General features: G+C 41.6%; 1 protein-coding gene across 3 annotated transcripts in view; it reads left to right on the forward strand.

Annotated features, from left to right (window-relative positions):
• Positions 1–13,970, forward strand: part of plxna2 (plexin A2) — a 166,775-nt gene that overhangs the window by 151,075 nt on the left and 1,730 nt on the right. For all 3 annotated transcript variants that reach the window (XM_086278460.1, XM_086278458.1, XM_086278459.1), the window contains 6 exons: positions 4,895–4,994; positions 7,548–7,738; positions 7,894–8,063; positions 8,162–8,374; positions 8,693–8,843; positions 11,454–13,970. The exon at positions 11,454–13,970 is cut by the window's right edge and continues 1,730 nt beyond it. In XM_086278460.1, the coding sequence (XP_086134586.1) occupies positions 4,895–4,994; positions 7,548–7,738; positions 7,894–8,063; positions 8,162–8,374; positions 8,693–8,843; positions 11,454–11,549 (921 nt within the window). In that variant the 3' untranslated portion in view covers positions 11,550–13,970. The remainder of the gene's footprint in view (positions 1–4,894; positions 4,995–7,547; positions 7,739–7,893; positions 8,064–8,161; positions 8,375–8,692; positions 8,844–11,453) is intronic.

Genomic DNA, 13,970 nt, shown 5'->3' on the forward strand with positions numbered 1-13,970 from the left:
CCTCTGTTTAACAAAGAGAAACGGAGGCCGCTAAAGACGTGGCTTTCTGATAAGGAGAGTTCTGCATTTTTTTTTTCTGGGAAATTTAAGGCTTTTGACATCGTAAACAAAGAGGGGGGGGGGGGGAACAAGACGGGGTTAGTGGAAGCCACAGATAAGATAATAAAACAAGAACAAAAGGAATAAAGAAATAAACAGGCAATTCAGAACTATCTCCGCAGGTAATGAATCTCGCATCCTAAGTCAGCTCTCATTAGCCAGTCAAGGGGGACAGTCTGTTTAAAGGCTGCATGGAGTTTGATTCTGGGTTACCTGCTTAAGAGCTGGGATGCAGCTTTGGCTGGATTTGAAAATTGGGACCATGGGGAAAGGAGACACATGTGCATCTAGAAGCAGAAAATGGCTACGAGGTGGTGAAGCTCAAGCCCTCGCAGTAGGGGGTCAATCTGAACTCTTGCCCCAGAAGAACAAGCAGAATAATTTAACAGATGTAGGAGTCATTAGAAGATGGGACACATCACAGTGTCCTTCACACAGGACTTGGCACCATGCAGCTTCTTTCCCCTTTGTCTTTCCTTGCTTGTCACCCTCCATTTTGTTCTCACCTTTATCTCCCCTTTGCCACGTTTTATTTATGTATTTATTTACTTACATATTTGCTTTGTGTACATTTTGCCCTTAGCCATTTCCCTTTTCTATTTTTTCTAGTTCGCTAACAAGCAATAAGATCTCCTCTTCCCTTGATTTTTTTCCCCACTCACTTTTGTTCTGCCTTCCTCTCAAGCTCTGCCTACCTCTTGGTCACTGCAGTGCTTTCATCCTTGATAAAGCAGTTCAGTATGTTTGCTTCCACACCAAAAATGTGCCTGTGTTGTGGTTGTTGTTGTTTTTCCAAGTTCTTTCTGTCACAGTTTGGTTGCCATCGTTAGCCAAGGGATGCAACAGGACACACAGCAACATGTGTGTGGCCATTTAACTTATTTACTCGCTCAATAGCAGTTCTGACTGCTATTGATTATGGATGTAAGAACGTGCCTAGAATGGAAGGCCCAGTAGTGTACGCCATGTAGAGTGCAGGGCAACACAGCGTGGAAGGAGAGGAGGAGACGGGGCATTGCAACATTAGGCAGTCAGTGGTGGAAGGGATCAAAGTAGGATGGAACGACTTTGAAACTTCATTGCTGTTTTGATGAGCTGGCAATAGTCCCCTATGTATGAGTTTGTGTGTGTTTGTGTCACACACCATGGCACTGCATTGGCAGCTGTGACAACACATCTGGCTACATATGAAAAGAAGGAAGCTCAGCTCATTAGGCCCCAGACTGACGGGAAATGTTTGAAGAAAAAATGGGAAGAGGTAAGCAGGAAATAGTGAAAGGGGGTCTGAAATATGCAAAGTGAGTCTGAACATCAGCTCAAGTATTTGCTAATTCTCTCATAGTAGAGACACAGGGACTAGACAGAGGCATTAAAATTCATAGGGCTCACAGCAACCCAAGAAACCCCATTGGCTATTTACTCTGCCACATGGGAAATAATGGTTTACACAACCAGAATGTGGAATTGCACCCTCCCTGCTCTCCCCCTCATTTCCCAACCACTCTAAAATTAAAAACATAAATGTACACACTGAAAAGGAGTTCAGACTCCTTGTTCATCACCTTTGGATTCATAGGGAGGGAACTCAAACCCCTTCTTCCAACCTTTCCAATATTTCTGTATTTTATTTTATTTTATTTTATTTACTCTTTCTTGCATGGTTTAAAAAGTATAGAAGCACACTGTAACACTGTATATACAACAGTATATATTCTCATTTCACTTGGTTGTACTCATCCAAACTGAAGATGAAATATTATCCTTTGGATAATAATAATTTGGATAATGTGTTTTTGTTTTTTTGGGTTTGAATTTGTTTTTTGTTTTTGTTTTTTTTTTGGGGGGGGGGGGTTGACTGATTGTTGATTTCAGTTTTGCTTTGCTACTTAATCTTCCTCGTTGTCAGAGACAAGCTCTTCTGGCACTTTCTTCTCATTCTCCATTCTCCTCCTCCTCCACCCTCCCTTTTTGTCATTTTAAGACAAAGATGGGGGTGGGGGAGCTACTGGATAGTTAGTAAACAGAATTACAGAGTTACAGAATTACTGAGATCACTTGAAGGCAGCACTGACAATTCCTAAAGTGGGCATTATCGTGAGCTGTAGCCAGAGTTGTTTTTCCCCATGATTCAAATTGCAGACAGGCCAAGCATGTTGTTCCCAGTGCACGGTGCACTCAATTACTTTGATTATGTTTGACAACAAGGTTATTTAGTAGATGATATTATTCCACATCCAATTGTGGGGCAAATGCATAGACTGTTTTTTTCCCTTGAATATAGTGGACGTATTTTTCATACTTCTTCCTAAAAATGCAAAATGCTAAAATAAGGGCTGTTTAAAAGTTTTTGTAGCCTGAGTGGTGACCTCTGTGTGTCCTCCTCCTCTGTGGTGAAGGAGTAGGAAGAGGAGAGACTGATAACCACACCAGTAGAGTCCGGTTACCCAGATTGCAGACTTGGGGCATTTAGGCTATTTTCAACAACCCCAGACACAACAGATACTGCTCATTTTTCTGTCTGTTCATTAATCTAATGCTGTGACTGTCAAGTTGGAATATAAAAGTTGGTTAGGAGGAAAACTATTGTCTATTTATAGCCGAAATATTTGTAAGAACTAATATCCCATTATAAAGTAATGGAAATTTGCATTAAAGTTTTTTTCCTGTTGCCATCCAAGAAAGAAATGTTTGCGTATAATAGCCCATTTCATATTTTTTCAGTTCTGACAACAAACATGCACAGATGATGTGTTTCCAAGCTAGTGGGCAGAGTCCGTAGGTGTGATAAGCATCATGATCTGAGGGCATCAGTCCAGACGAGATGGGATACCAAGGGGTAACAGGCTTGGACCAGAACAGTGGGTTTGTGTGGGGAGGGCTGAAGGGGGGGGAAAAGGGGAAAAAAAACATCTAGGATGACCACTCTCTGCTGTCTGGTCCACTCTGTACTGTCTAATGGAAGGTCTTATCACAGGCAGGGCCCACAGCCCTTATCACACCTGCCCACTATCAGCCCCACACTGGATTATCCCTGAAGGGCGAATCTGCACGCCTTCAATCATTTACTACTATCACAAGGACCCATCTCTGCTCTAGCCTCTATGTCAGCCATAAAAAGCAGAGAGAAAGAGAGAGAAATGGAGGGAGTGGAAGGAGGGGGTGCAGAGAAGCTATTTCATGCTCCCAGGAGAAAATGTATCACAGGAATAGCGGTGCAAACTTTACGGAAGTCCACGCTGTCAGTATATTAGAGTTGGTCCGTGGATTGTCAGCCAAGAGGTGGCTATAAAACGGAGAGGCCATAGAAATTAAGCTTAGGAAAGCAAAATGCACAAGAGGTGAAAAGGGAGAGAGACAGTTGAAGATGCTAGTGGGGGTTAGGAAGCAGATTTTTCATTTCCCTTCAATAGGCCTTGGTGCCTGAGCTGCTTCTTTAAGAGGATTCTTCCAGACTTTATCCCCATTTTCGAGTGTCTGTTCAGTAGAGACCAGATGGCAACTCCAGCTAACAGCAGAGCTGAGATTAGTTTATGAAAGTGGAAATAACGGGTGAAGACATGAACGAGAGAAGGTGGCTTTCCAGAACGGGGAAAAGCACCATAAATGCCCATCCCAGTAACCAGTGGTTCATTTCCCAACGAGAGCCCAAAAGGGTCCATTCTCGCTAAAGAAAATGAAAAGCCTAATTTCCTGTTTTTCTATAGATTCTTTGAGGTATTCCTTTTGGAGCCTGGCATTTTCCTTTTGTTTATTTCTCCACTAGAGGCTCATCAGTTTTTCTTCACTGGGTTTGAAGCAGAAATCCCTCCTTAGGGTGAGCTGTAAATGCCAGCCAACAAGCTGTTTGTTGTTTTGGTTTTCAGAAAAGAACCACCGGTTTTGTTTGCTGTGTTTTGCATTTTCCAGACTAAATTCCTTTGCTGTAGCTGCACTAGTAGCACATAACTGTAACTAAACTGTCATTTTTTGACCCATTAATTATAATACTAGATTGATGAAAGATCTCTAAAAAGAGTTTTGAGGATGTCCTTTCAAATGTAAGTTATGTCAGGTTTTCTCAGGCTACCACACCACAGGGGTGGGGTGGTGGGGATAAACCCCAGTGTCTGTGTCTTATTCATGACACAACATCTTTTACACAGCCTTTTTTCTTCGTCTTTCTCTTTGACTCTGACTCGCTGCTCCTCTATTGCTGCTATTATACCTGCGTACCCCATTTTTTTTCTCCAGTGGTGTCAAGCGTACACAAGATGAGACATTCAGCATTCTAGTCTCTGTCTCTCTCCATCTGACACTCTCTTTTTCCATTTTCCTCTCTCTTTCTCTCAGCATCTTATCCCAGTTCCAAAGCTTACATCATGTTTCTAAGGTTTGTGAAGAGTGATGACAATGACAGTCATGTTGAGTACAGCCATCATGCAGTCACAGCACTCTGCTCTGCCGAAAAAAGCCACAGGGCTGTGGTAGAGAACAGCAGGGAGTGCAGATATGACAGGGAAGGATGTACGGGTTTGAGATGTGTTTTGCTCATGGGACTGTTCACTCAGTCCCCTACATTCCCATTTGTAGTCTTCTCTTTGGTATGAAACATTTGTGAGAACATGTGATACATAAATAAATTACACACACGCGGTATGTGATGGTGGCTCACAAAACTCTCCGGAGAATGGGTTTTAAACAAGGAATAGTGGGACTTTATTTTAGGAATAGAGAGATATTTAACACATGTATGAACATGGAATGCTTCTTTTCTATTTAAAAGATTGATTTTTGTGAAATCTGTCTCATCACACAGGTGTCGGACCGCTGTGTGGTGGCTTTAGTGCCAAAGCAGACCTCATCATACAACATCCCTTCCTCAGCCAGCATATCGCGCACCTCCATCAGCAGATACGGTGAGTCACTAGACATGATTGCTCTTTATATGCCTTTGTTTTGGCTGGCATTGATTGTATTGATTGATGTAGCATATATATTAGGTAATTACAGGTGGATTGTGAGGGTTAGCCATCAGTTAAATCCATGTTGATGTAGTGCTATTGCTGCTTTTGATAGATACATCAAAGTACTTTTACATTAGTTGTTTCAGATAAGAACAAAGGGAAATCTTCTCTCCCCAAAGCAATGGTCTACTCTTTTTTTTTTTCTCTTTAGAGAGGTTCTAGCTGCTTTCTCCCCCCCCCCCCCTTCCAACTGTGTGAATGCTGCAGTTTGCCTCACAGTTCAGGCCCAACCTCTGTTGGATGGTATGGAAAGAACACTGAGAGAGAATGACAGAGAAAGCCATTGTTTAGTTTTGAGGCTATAATATTTTTTATAATGAAGATCCGTTCTCTGCGGGACATTTTGGGCTGCTATTTGCACACATACTTGTGCCCACGTGGGCATGCACACAGTACATGCAGTGCCTATGCACGCAGGCGCTCACATGCTTTAGATGTGCTTGTTGTTTGTGCTGCCGGGTGCCAACATTTGGTCCTATGCCAAACACACAGCAGCAGCACACAACTTGTGATTGCTAATTATTCTCTGTGAATGATACTTCACACAAACAGAAAAGGATAAGTGAGCATAGCCAATTATCAGGATCGGCACTAGGTGAACGCTGCCTTTAAACTATCTAACTCAGAAAAAGACCTAACAGCGTCCTTATCTTTCCAACCAATTATGCTTATTTACAAATGTTAACAGTGGACACCTATGGACACTCCAAAATGGGCCATCATCTTCAGTTTATGTGCTGTGACAAATAAAGTGTAACGATATTTTCAATGATGACCTTTAGAAGATTGCAGCGTACTGAGTCATCACTTTCTTTTGAACAAAACACCGTAAAGGTTGTTGGGAGAGATGGCAAGATGATGGATGACCAAACTAATGTAAAAAAAAAAAAAGAGTACAACTACAAAAGGAAAGTCACTTTCTCTGCATTATGTAGGTTGTTTCTTGTCAAGCTTAATTTGTTCTCTTTGGAGTTTTATACCCATATATTCTATTCAGGCATTGGAGCTGGTTGTGCACGGCATAAAGAGCAAAGCCTCTGCTGGCATGCTCCTGGCTCTCATCAATCATGGGTTGGCACAGCGGGCACAGCTGCACCTCGACACCTGCTGATCGATTCATACCAATTTCACGTTCGGTGCTTAGCATCTTGACTCAATTTACACCCCCAGAACACCCTATTAGCTTTAAAATCAGCTTGAACACACTCCCCTACTGACTGGCTCTGTCCGGGAGCTGCGAATTGCAGCCAAGCAGGAAAGGGTTGCAGGTCACTGCTTAGTGTTTCGGGGAGTTAGGAAAAGACTGCGGTGCAGGCAAAAGAATAGCCCTGCCCACAAAAAAGTAGAATAGCAAAAGAAAAAAAAAACAGTGACTGGATTAGGATGGGATTTGGGTCCTCAATCCACCCTGCACACAAGTGCATACATCATCCCTTAGTGTCCCTAGTGCCCGTTCCAGAGCTGCAGTTTGGTCTTATTTGAAAGGTATGTGGTTTTATTGGCAGCAAAAGCTTAGTTGTTCAGCTCGGCATTTGAAGATATGTGAGAGAAATCCTCATTGGGATGCTCAGATCCTGAATCTCTAGAGAGCCACCTGCCATGATGACAACTAATTAAAGAAAGTGAAAGCAGTATCATTCTGAGAGAATGAAAAGGAGAGGTACACAAAGGTAGGGATGTATGGATGAAGGATGGTGGCTACAGTGCTTAACAAGTTGCTGCAGGAATCTTTTGATGTATTGATTAGAGGATGACAGGGACATTTGGCATTGGCACAATGTGGCGAGGAAGAACCAATTATGAGTGCTTTAAGTGGAACTCGGCACAACAGTGTCTCAGTCGGTGAGACGGGGATTATATAAGAGACAGAGAATGAATAAGATGAAAAGCAAATACTCATCAGATAAATAATGGCATACAGAGAGAAGAAAAAGTAGAGTCAATAAGCAGAGTAATACATATTTAGTATTTTTAGTCCTGCACAATAATAATTTGGTTTTGCATGTGAAGGACAGAGGTCAAAGTCTTGTTTTCATCCATTTTCTGTGTCATTTAAGATTCAAGTCTCAAGATGGCTATTACTAATCCGTGCAATGCTAGACACCACAACTCCTCCTCCCTTTCATTACTTTGTTGTTCTTAGAAATTATCCATTATTGCAATTTCCTTTATAGCATGGCTTAGAGGAGGAGGAGCGCAGAGGATTCGGCTGTGTAATGAGTTACAAAGCAGAGATGGAAATGAGAAAGGGGCTGTGTATGTGTGTTCTTGTGTGGGTTTGTTTGTGGGTGTTCTATGTACAGTAGGTGTGAGTGCATGCTAAATTTACATGATGATGCTACACCTAAGGGAAGCTTTTTTTAATCACAGTCATTTAGGCTTGCTAATAATTCTCTATCGCTTTTTTTTTTCCTCCTCTCCTTTTTTCTTTCCTGTCCTGGACAGACTCTTCATTCCGCTACACCGGGAGTCCAGACAGCCTCCGATCACGTGCTCCCATGATTACCCCCGATCTAGAAAGTGGTGTAAAGGTTTGGCATCTGGTGAAAAACCACGAGCATGGAGATCAGAAGGAAGGAGATCGTGGCAGCAAGATGGTCTCTGAGATTTATCTGACCCGACTGCTAGCAACCAAGGTACGTCAGTATTCTCTCATACATTTCTGTGGCCACGGAAAAGTTTGTCACTTTTTATGATAATGCTGCGTTCACAGTGGATTTTTCTTCTGTTATAATCGTTGTTTCTTGTTGCTCATGCATTGTTAATCTCTTTACTCTCGTTCTTCTACTAGGGTACACTACAAAAATTTGTTGATGACTTGTTTGAGACGTTGTTCAGTACAGTCCACCGAGGGAGCACCCTTCCCCTGGCCATCAAATACATGTTTGACTTCCTGGATGAGCAGGCAGACAAACACGGCATTCACGACACAGACGTACGTCACACATGGAAAAGCAATTGGTAAGGGGTTTTCTACTAAAGACAGTAAAAGTAAGATTGCATGTGACTATCTATTAACGCCTTTCTGTATTTCCCTTATTTTTATTTCTGTCTGCCAGCCTTCCTTTGCGTTTCTGGGTAAATGTGATCAAGAACCCGCAGTTTGTCTTTGACATCCATAAGAGCAGCATCACGGACGCCTGTCTGTCTGTAGTAGCGCAAACCTTCATGGATTCTTGCTCCACCTCAGAGCACCGCCTGGGCAAAGACTCTCCATCAAATAAGCTGCTCTATGCTAAAGATATCCCCAATTACAAGAGCTGGGTAGAGAGGTAGGGGCCGTTACATTCACTTAATACACCATGCTAACACCCCCCACATCTTTTTTTATTTTTTATTTTTTTTGTATCCTCATACAATGAGAGTTGGATCTTTGGGGAAACTGATTCATAATGCTCTTTTTTCATGTATTCATTTTTCAGCCAGATTCAGTAAAAGCTTTGTCAGTGACTGTTAGCAGGCATTCATTGTTAGTGAAAGTGATATAATGGATCCAAATTTGAAATACTGTATAAAAGAATTTAAGCCTCAGTTGAACTATCGCATTGACTCAGCGAGTCTGTGACGTTTCCCCTCGTCTGTATCCCCAGGTACTATGCCGACATCAACCGGCTGCCAGCCATTAGTGACCAGGACATGAATGCCTATTTGGCAGAACAAGCCAGACTCCACTCCACAGAGTTCAACATGCTCAGTGCTCTCAACGAAATCTATTATTACGTCAGCAAATACAGTGAAGAGGTAAGCGATATTAGTGGTCTCAAACCTGTCATTCAGATGCATTGTGTGTCTGGCATTGTGCTCCTTTTTTTTTTCTTGTTTTAGGTGTTTGTTTTTGTTGTTTTGATTACACTTATTTTGCATAACAACTGAAGAGCAGCCAGTGTTTCAGCAGTGAATAGCACCTCTATCTGTAGTATACAGGGATTTGTGTGAGAATAACAGAAGGAATGTAAAGGGATGTGTGTTTGATTGCAGACAATAAAAAAGCACAAATAATGAATAACGTACTTATCAATTCCAGCTAGTTATGACTATTTTGGCATTTTAGAAAGAGGGATGAGGAATGTGGGTATTTGCTAATTAAAGTACCTCTGTCCTAGTTAAACACTGCCCATATTAACAACATATTCCTCAACCTGCTCTACTGTCTCTAATTTTCACTCTCTTTTGTAATATGTCAAACTGCATGTGTTGCGTAAATTCCTGAAAATAAGTTTTATACAATATGATCTATTATACTGGCGTGTTTCTCAGGTGAGGTTGAATCTCAGTCTTGTTAAACTTTTGTTACTCTGTGATAAATCCTTCCTATGAACTACATTCTGAGCTCGTTCATTTACAGAATTTACCTTGAGGGCAGTCCCAGGCACTGATTGCGTAATGAGCTGCCGCCTTACTCAATCAGCTGCTAATTATTGGCAGATTGTGAGCGTAATTTGAACGAGAGGCGTGCCACAAATTTGCCCCGCACTTTAATGTTCTTATATTTTGCCCTTGGTGCTTCCAGACTATTCATAACTGGAAAAGGTTGGCGAGGTCAGCTAAGAGTCTTCAGTAGACTTCCCCAAAGCCCAGAGGTCTAGCGAGACCTGGGCTTAACAAGGCAGCACGCTTGATCTGTAGAGAAGAAAGTGAATGTCTACAAGCTCTCAGCATGTTGCTCTGTCCTTTTGCTGGTGCCGAGTTAGAGTAGACAATCTGTCATATAGGGTTCTCATGAGCAGAATCATGGGCAATACACACACATCCTCTCAGATCGCAGGAAGCATAAAAAAGGAGGGAAGACGATGAGAAAGAAAGAGAGAGCATTTATAGAGACATTCGGCTTCTAATGTCAGCACATCCTCTGGGAAGCTTTAACTTGACCTTTATGTTGGACCATAGTACCTCTCTCTTTTTCTCTTATTCTCTACCTCCTCCCTGTGCATTCCTTCTCTTTTTACCCATTATCCAGTCAGCTTCCCCTTTGCTCGCCATAAATCTCATATGCTCGCTTTTGCTGCAGTTGCCATTGTCTGATTCACACATGCACAGGGACGCAAACGCACTCACTTCGCACACATACGTGCACCATTGCTCCTGCAGTATCTAGCAGAGTGCAGTGCGTAAAAACCTCATCTAGCACCATTAACAGTTGTTCATTCTTACTCAGCCCTTCACAAAGGTTGTGTGTCAGGCTAACCAGACCAGAGCTTCAGCTTGCTTAAATGGATTTGGGAGTTTGCAGTGGGAGCTACACCTGCGTACAGAGCTGCAGATTAATTATAGATTGCTGTCGGGCCCAAAGTGGAGGAGGAAACGTTCTGTTACGTAGCTGCCAGCCTTTAAGAGCACTTACGCAGATGAGTGGATGATGGTAGGTGGGCAAGTCAGACTCTGTGTTATGCATCTGGACAGGCAGCAAATAAAGGTTTGCCATGGTATGCTAAAAAAAGGAAAAAAAGCAGTTCTTGATATGATTTCCAAGTCAAATTTACAGAAAGGGTTAATAAGCCAATCAAAAAGAAGCTCTTGCTATGATAATTACATTCTTTGGACATTGAGAAAATATTTTTAAATAACACAGTGTCTAAAATACCAGATATTTTGGTGTATTTTAGAACAAAATAACTCATTGAGCCTGCATATAAAACCAAAGACGATAAATGAGTGAGCTGAAATGTCACTCGACAGGGATAAATGGTACATTGAAGATGACACTTTTTTTTGTTGCTTTTTTCATTTTTTATTCATCCCTTACCTCAGAACTTTTTAAAATGCATATTGCATAAGATGGGTCGATGAATTATTTTGTTTAAAATATTAATAATTAAGTAAAGCACAGCATTCAAGTGTAGCCAAGAGTAGCAAATAGATGCACAGTGCCACCAGAAAGCATGTATTCAAATGGCTGCAGCATCTGGATACAGGGATTCATATCAAAGGTAATGCATATGAAGGGCTCTCGCTATGTATTTTGGCATCACTCTTACACAGATTTATTATGACAAGGCTGACACTAGATGAGAGAATGAAAAGGAGAGCCTGTCTGAATGTCTTTTGAACCCAACTTGACAAATGCCAAATTTAAAAGATGGGGCTCAGAAGATAAAACGCGAAAGACTTGTGCACAAATATTTCTCGAAGCTGTCAAAGTCAAAGGGAGTGATGGAATTATTATTTTTTCTTTTATCTGATGTCCATATAGAAATCTGGGAAAAGAAAAGGAAAAGAAATTTAAAAAGCGCATTGGTATTATTTTCTTTTAAATGTAACTAGATCTGAATTTGTGAACAAATCCTAACAAGCAAGTGTTTCACAGTATATTTTTATTGATGATGTTTTTTGGGCGGGGTTTGTCATGCACAGATCACAGCAGCCCTGGATCAGGATGAACAGGCAAGGAAGCAGAGGTTGGCCTACAAAGTGGAGCAGCTCATCTCTGCCATGTCCTTTGAAAGCTGAGAGTGACTACTACTGAGAGAAAGTGAGAGAGAGAGAGGACCACAGTCTTTACGTGACCTACCAAAAAAGGTCTTGCATTACTTACCTCTCATGATGGGAGCTGAAACCATGAACCAGACCTGGGACCTCTGTATCTACAGCTGGACAAACATACAACTGCTTGAGTTTGTAATTCTCCCACCTCCTTCCATGACGGTGCCAACGCAGGGCCCGAAGACTGAAACGGAGGCCTCCCTGCAACTGGAGCTTTTGGCATGAGAGACTATACCAGAGAAGGGAACCACATGGCTTGTATTTATTTTTTTCCTTTAATTTTCCACAAAGGACATCTTCTCTGTTTGACAGGGAATTGTATGTTCCGTGAGTGTGTGTGTGCATAAAAGTGTGGGTGTGCATGAGTGTGTGTTTGTGTCATACTGAGGAAGACTCCTACAAGAAATGGAGAAACAGATTTATTCTCTAGCAACTCGCGGCTAAGTGTGAGGCGGAGAGAAAAAAGGCGAGAAGTAGAAGAGCAGATCTCATGTTGGACAGCTGAGATTGCATTCAGAGTTCTCAGATTTTATTTTTGTACTTTGTACATTTGAATATTATCAGTTGCGGTTCCAAAATATCCACCTCGGATCCCAAAAGTGTTGCTATGTAAAGATGCAAAGCGCGTAACACCACTTTAGATTAGCGTGATAATAAAATGGGCCATGACTCGTGTCTTCTCTCACTCCTCTCTTTGGACTGAAGCTTCACGCAACATGGACGAAGCCTCTGGTCTTTATTTAATCAGATATGTATAGGAAATCATAAAACATGTGGCCATCACATAAAAGTTAACAGAACTCTACATGTGGTGGTCATCACAAGTTAAGCCAGCATGCTTGCACCTAAACTGAAGATGATTAAATCTGTAGTGTAATTAGGAGGTGACCTCAGATAAGGATCACTCTGGTATCAAAGGCTCTTTACAGCAGTTAGCTCATCTATGTATGTACCAGTTGATACTTGCCAATCATTGTATGTGAATGTACAAATTTTTGTTTTTTCATTTTGTATCTTTGTCTGTCTGTTTTAAGTTTTACTACAAAAATTGGCTCATTTGAATTGAGCTTCATAGATATTTCCTGTAGCTTGTTGTGTGAAGAACTCAATTTTGTTCATCCCGGCCCTGTTCCATCCAACTGCTTCTTTTGGCCTAAATTGCTTTCCTTCTAAAGAAGAGTGTGCATCGTTATAGTGTCTGTTAATGCTGTAAAGCCTGTGGCGTAGGCTGCAGTATCCAGAGGTACAGTGGCAGTTTGAAAAGAGCAGGTAAAAGCAGCTGGTTTCTGTGCTCACATTTTATGTCCACTTTTTTTTATCTTTTCAGGACCTCGATCAACCTTTTGTGTAATTTGCATGCATGGTGTCACACATCAAAGTGTTTGAGGGTCCGTCTTTTATTTTTCTCAAGTGCCAGTGAGTCACACTCTAGTTGGCCAGTTGAAATGTTAGCTGATGGAAGATCTTACCTAACCACCACATGTCTTCGCACAGATAATAAGAAGTCTGCGTGGGCCTAGTTTGACAAAGTGCCAAAAGATCCTGGTATTTCAAGTAGTTCACAAATGTATCACAATCGGTTTATGCTTTACAGAGGAAGCAACACTCGCATATTTGAGTGTATATTCAGTTAAAACAGAAGACTTAAAAACTGGAATGGTGAGTTTTCAAACTCACTAAAGGTACGAAACATAAGCGGGGGGCGAGAGAACTGAGAATAAGAAGAAAAACAGAGTTAAAGTGTGTTTTGTGTCATGTGATGCATCTCCTGACTTGAACCAAACATTAACAAGCTTAGAAGCTTATGTAACTCTCCAGACTTTAGCTGGATGACAACAAACTGTAGATTTCATCCTCTGGATAGGTTATTTCATTTCTTCCAAAATATATATTTGCTTGTTGTTTACATCAAGTACTTGAAAAAAAGGTAGTAGTAAAGAGTTGTACAGTGTACTGCAATTGTGTGTGTTGAGAGCATGATAAAGGTGGGTGAAAGGTGCTTCTTTTCTCCGTGGCCTTAGATACCCACCTGCTTAGTGTTCCCATACCTATTACTTCTCATCTAGGGCACCGTCCTTTCAGTGCTTCAGAGCCCGTTAGGTTTGTTTTCTCTCTCTTCTCTTTTTTTCTTTCTTCTTTTTTTTTGGTACTGCTACCTGGCCCTGGCACTCGGCTGAGAACTGTCTTAGTGAGATGCAGTAAAAGGAAAGGTGAAGAGGCTGTGGCCTTGCTTAGGTAGACGTTGCCTCGTGCAGTACTCGGCATCCTGAGCTGTTTGAAGAGAAGTCTTGAGAAATGAGGAGCAATGGAGAGGTAGAAAGAGTGAAAACCCCTTTAGCTCTAGTTTCCTACTCCAGCTTTGAAGCTTCTCTTTGATCTGAGTCAGTT

Source organism: Aulonocara sp. 'chitande type north' Nkhata Bay, linkage group LG20 (genome assembly GCF_057382095.1).
Source record: "Aulonocara sp. 'chitande type north' Nkhata Bay isolate Kocher_YH1m ecotype deep benthic linkage group LG20, A_spYH_male_GT1.1, whole genome shotgun sequence".
In the NCBI taxonomy this organism is placed as follows: Eukaryota; Metazoa; Chordata; class Actinopteri; order Cichliformes; family Cichlidae; genus Aulonocara; species Aulonocara sp. 'chitande type north' Nkhata Bay.